Source organism: Amia ocellicauda, chromosome 6, assembly GCF_036373705.1.
Source record: "Amia ocellicauda isolate fAmiCal2 chromosome 6, fAmiCal2.hap1, whole genome shotgun sequence".
In the NCBI taxonomy this organism is placed as follows: domain Eukaryota; kingdom Metazoa; phylum Chordata; class Actinopteri; order Amiiformes; family Amiidae; genus Amia; species Amia ocellicauda.
Genome location: NC_089855.1, coordinates 46,772,093 through 46,782,500, shown reverse-complemented (window position 1 = coordinate 46,782,500; position 10,408 = coordinate 46,772,093). Strand labels below are relative to the sequence as shown.

The following is a 10,408-nucleotide window of genomic DNA, read 5'->3' as shown; positions in this document are numbered from 1 at the left end:
GCAGTGGTTTACAAAGCCATCTGAAAGGACTTAAGGTTTTATATTGTAGTTTGTTTCAAATTACTTGTTTTGCCTTTTTTGCCCTGCAAGCAGCCCTGCATCTTTTAAATGGTTCTTATCTGAAACATTGAAGATGGTGTCTGCTTTGACACAAAACAGCTGTAAAGGACACAACTATTTTAGCAAATGGGGTCTCGTGTATATAAAGGGATGGATACATGTTTTACTTTAAAGGCTTTTTTATTTATTCATATTAACTGTCATATTACTGTCATTTGAGGGCACATGTAAACAATTAACCTGCAGCTCTCTACTCTACTGCTTTACAAAGAGTGAGATACATACAGATCAAACAAAAACACAACAACAAAAATAATCACTTTTCTCATTTCAGGAGTTCCTATAAATACAGCTCTGAAAAAAAATTAAGAGACCACTCCAAGTTCTCTTAATTTTTTCTAGAGCTGTATTTACTACTGTACTTCATAACAGACTTATGTAAACAGAGTGCATTTTTAAAGGGGAAAAAGCCAGCCAGGAGCAAATTAAAACTTGTGTAAACTTTCCATGAGAGTTTATACTTTTCTTAAATTGATTTTGTTACTGTAGTTTTACAGTTGTTACCTTTGTGGCTTCAACATGCCTTCACTGTGCTTCACTTCACTGGTAATGATGTATGTTTCTAATACATGTGCTATGGTAGATCAGTATTTTCCATGGTTTGTATGCAGTTCAGCACAGTGAAGGTGTGTTAAACCCAGAGGAAATGACTGCAACAGTACAGGGCACAGCCACAGTACAATTAAAGTGTGAAAATTATATGGTAATTTGACCATGATAAGCTTGCAGAAGGCTTTGTTGCTGCATCCTCACTGTATTCTGCACTTATTATCTGCTGCTACCACAGCTCCTACTACTAATCCCCCTGCTGCTCCCACTCCTGCTCCCACTGCCATTCCTACTGGGCCACCCAGTAATCCTGCTGCTGTCCCAAACTCCACTCCTGCTGCTATGGATGCTCCTACTGCTGATACTCCTAGTCCTGATGTAATGATGATAGACAAATTCTTTAAAACAATGTTATCTTTCTCTGCTTCTTCTCTGGCTCGAATCTTTTCCCGTTTCCAGAGTGCCTCCTTCTGCATCTCCAGTTCTGCTCCTTGGAATTTCCTCTCCAGTTCCCACTGTTCATTGTATATCTTCTTCACTCTCTTTTCCAGGATCATCTTCTCCTTTTTCTCAATCTCTGCCTTTGCATATGGGTATAGGTTGTTGGTGAAGCAGCCTCCTCCATTCGCCTCCATCATCCTCTCTATCTTCTCCAGCAGCTCTGTGACCTGAGAGCGATCAGCCCTGTTCTTATTGTTAAAGACATGGTGTCCACCACGGCACTGACTGACAAAATTACTAAGCTCTCTGTTTTCCCTTATAAAATCATCAATGCTTCCCTCTAATTCATCCCCCCTTGTGAACAGCACCATGGTGTATTCAGAGGCTTTTTCTCCAAAGGTCTCCTGGATCAGCTTCACTGTGTCTTTCTCCTCTTTAGTGAATCTCCCCAGCTGGAGCACCACCAGGAACACATGGGGCCCCGGGGAGGACAGACACATACAGGCCAGGATCTCATGAATTACTTTCTCCTTAGAGAGCTCTGTGTCAAACAGACCTGGAGTGTCAACCACAGCAATGCACCTCCTACCCTCTGTATTTTTCATTTTTTCACATTTCTTAGTCACTGCTGCAGCGTTGACATCAGATTTGAATCCCTTTTTGTCCTCTATCCCCAAGATGGTGTTCCCTGAGGCGCTCTTCCCTGCTCCAGTCCTCCCCACCAGCAGCATCCTCAACTCAGACTCTTCCTCTTCTGCTAAGGAACAAGTAACATGGTGTTACTCATCTGCTGTTCTTCAACACAAGTCAAATCTTGGGTGAAAACAGGCAGAAAGATCCAGTATTTGGTTCTAAGGACAAGAGCTTCTCATTCTTTCACTCTCATGCACTTCCTATACAGTTTAAATGCTCATAATGCCACAATCTTCCTATTCAATCTTACACCTCCAGCTGCCTCACTGACATCCCTATTCTATGTCATCCTTTCTTCCTTTCTCTGTTCTGATCTTCCCTTGACTGCACCACATTCCCCTCTTCCTCCTCTGTGGTTTCCCCTTCAATTTCCTTCCATCGTTTACCCTCAGTGCATCTCTGCCCTCGCATTCTGAGTACCATCTATGGAATCTGTCCTTTCCCAAGTTTGCCCTAGCTGCTCTATCAAGTGCTAACAAATATAAAGACTGGACCACTGTAACGTTCTCCTTGTTGGTCTTCCTGCTTCAGATGTCAAACCTATTCATGCTCAAGCTCATCAAGAACTCAGCAGTTCACTCCTCAGGCACAATGGCAAGTATATCACATACAAATATAAAATCACATTTTATTTTAATGGTGCACTTATCAAATCTGCTTTTCACAAATTGTATTAACTGTTCAACCACACACACACAGATTGTAAGGCCAGCTACCCTAAGACCTGTTTCCCTACACCAGTTGCATCCATTTACTGTTGTGTCTGAACACCAGACGTCCACACATCTGTTTATTCAAATACAGTCTTCTGGCTATCTGGGGATTTTCAGCTTTTACATACATTAAGAAAAAAAAAAGATATTAAATCAGATAATCCCTTAAATCACAAGCCCTAATTCAAATACACTTAGCCTTTTTTCTAATTGTTTTCCTAGAGATAGCAGGAGGAGTTGCATAGTGGTATAACAGAGACAGCTGAAAACTTCATGTGACAGATATTTTAAATTAAGTTGTTTTACAATATTTCAACTTCTGGAAGCCATACTATGTGCTGCTCATCTCTCCCCTTGCACAGTCTACCAGTGCATAGGTTAACTGTGCAAGGGGTTATAAGCTATGGAGAAGGTCCTATCTTATTACAGTGAAAGACAAATAGTCACATTTAGCAACATTCACAAAAACCTGAATGCAAATCAAATGTTCTGGCAGTAAAGGGCACCAAAAACAGATATATGTGTAGTAAAACAGACTTTGCCCATTGTGTTAAATTGGGAAAAAAACAACTGATGGATCTTTTAAGTATTATATTAGAACAAACAACTCTCAAGTACAATAGCACAGCTGTAATCAGATGTATGCTGAGGAGGTATTATAACAAAGGCTTGGTGGTGGAGCTACTCAACAGTTCTTTAACAGGGACAAAATAAACAGTTACAACACCCACCCACTAATGTGGTTTAGAAACTGTGCCCATCTGGAAAGTTTGAGTGAGTGCTGGACTTTAAGGTTGTATTGTAGCCTTAAGCACAATTCAGGTTTGTAGTTTGTAGTTTTGCTATTAGCTATATATATATATATATATATATATATATATATATATATATATATATATATATATATATATATATATATATATATATATATATCCTCACCATCATGTTCAAATAATAATAATAATAATAGGATGTGAGTTCTCTTAAGACCGGAGCTGCTTGTCAGTATATTAATACAAATATATTTGTTGAGAGAATTTGCAGATAAAAGCAAAGCACCAGAATCTTGTGTATGACATCCTGATTAATGCTGTTAAGCCAGGGGGAAATAACTTACCTAAACGTGTGTACTTGCTGTTCATCTCTGCAGTAAGGAGAGTCAATCTGCTCTGTGTGTTTCTGCTGTCTGTCTGTCTGCCTGTCTGTCTGTCTGTCCTCACAGTATGAGTGATGCTCCAGCACTGACTCTCTTCATGTCTGACACAGGCAGCCCTGGACACGCTCCCCCAAAACAAAATTCACCCAATCACACTCACACAATCATACTCACCCAATCACAGTCACCCAGGCTGCAGAGGAAAATAACTGAAAACTCTGTTTAAACCAAAATCAACAGTTAATGACAGGCAATGTACCATTACAGAAAATATAATTTTTTAAATGTTTGTTTCCTGATTTTTTTTCTTCACAGCCTGGGACTGATGCCATTGTAGAGGCAACACTGAAACAGTCAGTGCCATGCAAAAAACAGCCTTTCTGCACTTTCTATCATAGAGGAATGGGTTATAGAAAAGTGTTTTTTTCATCCAAAAATGTGAATCCCACTGTCTATTTTAGGGGAGATCAGAGCAGCCCACAGAAAGCTTACCAAACTTAACCACAGTGTGGTATTATAGTGTGTGTTAGAGGTATTTGAACAGCCAAAAGTAAAATAGATACACAAACACTGCAAAAGAAAACAACAGAAACAACAATGGTATAAATGATTCGTTAGTGTTTTTTTTTGTTTCTCTGATATAGAACTGCATGCACTTCTTGCAGGTGACACAGTCAATTATTTATCTAGGTTTGCTTGTGCAAGGCTGATGGATGGTGATGGATGATTTGAGGCCTCTGGTGTCTTGGCAGGTGTTTCAACATCATGAGGATTTGTGAGTCATCACTTACCGCGTAGGCCAGACAGATTAGTTAGTAACTCTTTAGAAAGATTTGTTAAGAAGGTTTTTTAACAGCTCTATAACAAATCTAGTTACTCTTGCCACACCAAGGCAGAGTGCAGGGAAGTCAATGTATTAACAAACTGAAAATTGTTTAGGAGAAACAGCAAAGTTTCCCTTTATAAAGCCATACAGGCAACTGATATAAATTATTATGCAGGCTGTATAGCAGGGCTGTCAGACTCCAGTCCTGGGGGGCCGCAGTGTCTACTGGGTTTTGTTCAAGCCCAGCTCTCCATTCCTTTATTGGTCTAATTAAACAATTAAATGGATTAATGTAACACTTCTCCCCAGACTCTGAAATGTTCTGTGGGTTCAGTGTTTTGAGTAATCAATTACTTTTAAGGTATCAAAAATCAAAAATCAAAATCTAATATGAAAGTTTTAGATGACCAAATGGAGAAATTATCAATTGGATGGAGCAGAATATTCCATTGAGGTAAACATGCATAAAATGATAAGTATGCTGTCATTATCTACAAAACTAATATATATTTGATTGTGCTTCACTACAGTGCACTCTTGTGGTAATAAGCTAGGCCTGACGTACAGTCCTATGAGTCATTTACTCTGGAGAGTAGAGAAGCAAATGTGTCAGGCAGGCTTGATACAAAAATAAGACCCCAACTCTTTTTCTGTTACTATTTTAATTGTGTTACTTAACAGCATATTCCCTCCCTTGTTGGGGAGAGTCAGAGGTGGAAAAATATATAGATTATTGTTTATTTAAACACTGTAATGACTGTTGTTGATATTGTTATTAGCAAGTATGTACACTGAAACACATGAATTATGGGTCAAGTAAATTAAACATATTGTTTTTGTTGCTTTTAGTAAAATTACTTAAGTAATACAAACTTAAATTGTAACTGATCAGAATTACTTAAAATATTTCAGTTTGAATAAAACAAGAAAAGTATGTAAACTGTATAATGATTATAAATAAGTCATTTTTAAAGTTATTTGAGCCAGGTACATGCACAGTCTGGGTTTGAGACCCAGAATCCACTGCGTTCATAACCGTTCAATCCATGAAGATGTGTTGAAAGGTATATCTATAATAAAATGTCTATTGATAAATGTTTTGTTTGTCAATTAAGTGATTCACCTGGTGAGAGAGCGGAGAGGAAGTCTTCGGAAAACCATTATTTCAGGGTTTCTCTCTCTCACCAGGTAAATCTTTGGTTTCCCTTTCCCCCCCACTTTGTTGAATACAAACTCTTGCACCTGTTCTTCAATTTCCTGTGTCATTCACTGCCTAATTAATGCCAACTTAATTACTTAACTAAAACAAACTAATAAAAGTAAACTTTTTTAAATGAAAATGTTAAGTATTACTTACTTAGGTATAGTATCCTTGGTGTAGAAGTACAGTTAAAAAAATATAATTTGAATTAAGTTGTCCATAATTAAACTAATTTAGTTAAACCAACTTATGAAAAAGTTTACCTTGATTTTTTTTTTTTTTAATTGAAGGTAATTAAATTATCTAAGATCCACGTAGTATACAAAATTAAGTACTGGCAACTTAAAATAACTGCAAGTTACAAATACTTAAATGTATGTAACAATTTATTATATTTTTTCAACTATCATTTTTTCAGTGTAGGTATTAGAGCAGCACCATTTTTCAATTGTGAATAAAACTTGACATGGTGGTTTTGATAAGATCTCAATTTACACATCTGCACATCAACAATAAAATGCCACAGAATGACAGGTGGGATGCTTTATTGAGATGCATACTTTCCCAGCTAGCCAAATAACATTGTGACAGTACTGCCATACAGCAAACTCAGTCAGAACCATATGTAGACTCCTGGGTAAAGAATTCCCCAAAACACTACTAGAGGCTAAAACCTTGTAACAACGTACTTTTTACATCTGGTAAAATGTGCAAAAGAGTGCTCGGTAGTGATATAGTGAAAGGAAGCAAACATTTCAGTCCATTTGACTCTCATCAGTGCTTGAAAATTCATAATATAAATATGATTTAAGAGAACAAAGATAGAGGGCAATATATCACTGACATTTTTGGCCCTGGAGCGTACAAAAAGAGGCAAGTCATTAAACAGATCTTTTCCAACATCATCAATAGATAATACATGCCAGTGTTTTCTGATAGCATGCTTGATTACTTATGTGACTGTATGTAGTGCATCATGCAAGGTGTTCCAAACACGTTTTAGCAGTTTGTACCATAGTACCCTTCACAAAAACAGCAGGCCTTTTATAGGACTGGATCAAGATGGCTTCTAGGATAGCCCCTTGCAATAAACTCATCATACAATTTTGTAGCTTCCCATTCAAAATCACCAGATTTGCTACAAATTCATCTTACACGTAAAATCTGGCTATAAAGGAGACCTCGTTTAAAAGATTTGAGCATGTGAGAGGTTGTTTTTATTAGTGAGCTTAAGATAAAGATTTGTAGAAAATATTTTATCATTACAAGTAATATTAGTGTCTCAACAATTTACAGTAGTTGTAATAAACACCATCTGCAATGTAATATTGGTACATAATGAATAAACATGCACATGAAAAGAGAACAAATCTTCGTGTGAACCCCTTAAAATCATTAAAATATCATCAATATAACAGCGTTAGATTATGTTGGCACCAAATGGATTGTTTGAATAAATGTGCTTATTTTCCAAGTAACCTATACATAAATTAACATAATCTAGAGCAAATGTGGCACCTATGACGGTGCCTTGAACCTGAAGATGTTTGAAAATTTCTTTTACATAGAAAGAATTGTAGAGCTTCCATACCATTAGAGTGGGAAATATTTATGTACAAGCTAGTAACATCAAATGTTAAAAATATCATTTTGTCATTGGGCAGTTGGACAGAGGCCCAGTGCTAGAGAAAGGTATGATGGACATTTGACTACAAGAGACTGAAAATAGGCACCAACAAAGTTAGAAATGGATTTAGTGAGTGACACTTTAACAGCAACTATAGGTCTCTCTGGTACATTTGAGAAGGTCTTACCTAAAGTTCATAAGTCATATAGCACAGGTTTAGTGTGAAAAATTGTTTGCCAAATATTTTTCTGTGCTTTTTAATTGAATTTATATTTTTCAGAAACCATTGACACATTACAGTGCAAAAGCAATTAGATACAATACATAGTGTAGGTCCTTCTACAAGTCATCAGGGCAGAGAGCGACGGGTACAGCAGCGCTGACTGTACACAATAGGGGCAACAGAGGGGAGTGTATGAGTCCCAGACAGAAGTGAACTACAGTGACAGAGCTGTGCTGGGGAAAAGAGGGCGAGGATTACATCCGCAGTGTGTCCTGGAATATATGAGGAGCCCTTTAAACCCAGCACCCTAACTCACTTAGATTAATAATCTAAACTGTCCCAATGGGTGAAGCAAGTGGGTTTCAGCAATTAATGATTGTTTTATTGCTATTCGAACACATATACAAAGAGCTGTGGTTTATACAGTATATAGATCCCCAGCCCTGGTCCAGGAGGAGCACCCTGTGTCTGCTGCTCTTTGCTCCAGCTGAGCTCTAATTTACTCTTACAGTGGGGGAAAAACGTATTTGATCCCCTGCTGATTTTGTACGTTTGCCCACTGACAAAGAAATGATCAGTCTATAATTTTAATGGTAGGTGTATTTTAACAGTGAGAGACAAAAAAATCCAGAAAATGCATTTCAAAAAAGTTATAAATTGATTTGCATGTTAATGAGTGAAATAAGTATTTGATCCCCTATCAATCAGCAAGATTTCTGGCTCCCAGCTGAGATTAGGAGCACTCTCTTAAAGGGACTCTCCTAATCTCAGCTCGTTACCTGTATGAAAGACACCTGTCCACAGAAGCAATCAATTAATCAGATTCCAAATTCTCCACCATGGCCAAGACCAAAGAGCTGTCCAAGGATGTCAGGGACAAGATTGTAGACCTACACAAGGCTGGAATGGGCTACAAGACCATCGCCAAGCAGCTTGGTGAGAAGGTGACAACAGTTGGTGCGATTAGTCGCAAATGGAAGAAACACAAAATAACTGTCAGATTCAATGATCATGAGAACGGTGAGAAAGGTAGCTGGGACCATAGTCACCAAGAAAACAATTGGTAACACACTACGCCGTGAAGGACTGAAATCCTGCAGCGCCCGCAATGTCCCACTGCTCAAGAAAGCACATGTACAGGCCCGTCTGAAGTTTGCCAATGAACATCTGAATGATTCAGAGGAGAACTGGGTGAAAGTGTTGTGGTCAGATGAGACCAAAATCGAGTTCTTTGGCATCAACTCAACTCGCCGTGTTTGGAGGAGGAGGAATGACCCCAAGAACACCATCCCCACCGTCAAACATGGAGGTGGAAACATTATGCTTTGGGGGTGTTTTTATGCTAAGGGGACAGGAAAACTGCACCGCATCAAAAGAAGGGGCCATGTACCGTCAAATCTTGGGTGAGAACCTCCTTCCCTCAGCCAGGGCATTGAAAATGGGTCGTGGATGGGTATTCCAGCATGACAATGACCCAAAACACACAGCCAAGGCAACAAAGGAGTGGCTCAAGAAGAAGCACATTAAGGTCCTGGAGTGGCCTAGCCAGTCTCCAGACCTTAATCCCATAGAAAATCTGTGGAGGGAGCTGAAGGTTCGAGTTGCCAAACGTCAGCCTCGAAACCTTAATGACTTGGAGAGGATCTGCAAAGAGGAGTGGGACAAAATCCCTCCTGAGATGAGTGCAAACCTGGTGGCCAACTACAAGAAACGTCTGACCTCTGTGATTGCCAACAAGGGTTTTGCCACCAAGTACTAAGTCGAAGGGGTCAAATACTTATTTCCCTCATTAACATGCAAATCAATTCATAACTTTTTTTGAAATGCGTTTTTCTGGATTTTTTTGTTGTTATTCTGTCTCTCACTGTTAAAATACACCTACCATTAAAATTATAGACTGATCATTTCTTTGTCAGTGGGCAAATGTACAAAATCAGCAGGGGATCAAATACTTTTTTCCCCCACTGTATATTGTGCAGAATGTGTTTTGTCAGAGACGGAAAAGTAGAACTATTACTTTAAACATCAAATATATGGTTCTTTTCAAAAACCCGAGAGATAAATTACAGATCACCACATTAGCGACAGATGTATCCAGGCAAGTCTCAATATTTTTTGGAAGCTTTTGAAGATGCCACCAAGAAGTCTTTTGGATACATATTTGTCGATCGCTTGTCAAATACCCCTGATGAATACCGTTTAAGGACGGGTCTTTTCCCCCTGACACCCCGGTGGTTTATGTGTATAAAAAACAAAGAAAGTAAAAGCCGCTGGTTTTCCAGCTTTGAGCGCATATGCTGCCTGTGACTCTGGCGGTTAGTATGTCACAGTGCATGCGCAGAAACCTGGCTCTCCTGCAGCTGCTGGTTAAAACCGCCCCGCGGCAGAGGAAGGCCATTCTGTGCACTGCGGGGAGCGACCTGGTGCAGCTGTGTCAGAAATCACACTAAATACAAAACTTACAATTTGCAGTAAAATACCATTATTATTATATCCTTGCAATTTGCTCCCTATTTATGTGTTTTGTATGTTTGCTTGCTTGCAGTTGTCACCATGTATTTGTAGGTTTGAAAAATAAGGTATTTCCAAAGGAATAGAAACTTAAGTGTTTCTCACTTTATTTACAATTGATACCTGATGTACTTTGTTGCCAGAATCAGGTATAACTTTGAAAAAGAAGCCAACACTGAAAGACTTAATAGAATATATATGGAATATGCTGGAAATGTTATGGAATGACATTACTCCGTACAGGTCAGTGTTTCTTTCTGTCCAATGTTGGTGTTGTGAACCAGAAATTAATGATTACAAGTATCTGTACAACATTTTTTGCAGTATCGTGTTCTACTTCTGACTATG

General features: G+C 38.5%; 1 protein-coding gene across 1 annotated transcript; it reads right to left on the bottom strand.

The window, feature by feature from the left end:
• Positions 1–286: 286 nt before the first annotated feature.
• LOC136751590 (GTPase IMAP family member 7) lies at positions 287–3,760 on the bottom strand. Its single transcript, XM_066707315.1, has 2 exons — positions 3,634–3,760; positions 287–1,864 (listed from the first exon to the last, which is right to left on the bottom strand). Exons 1-2 carry the CDS (start codon positions 3,656–3,658, stop codon positions 870–872), a joined length of 1,020 nt encoding a protein of 339 aa, XP_066563412.1. The 5' UTR covers positions 3,659–3,760; the 3' UTR covers positions 287–869.
• Positions 3,761–10,408: the final 6,648 nt, after the last annotated feature.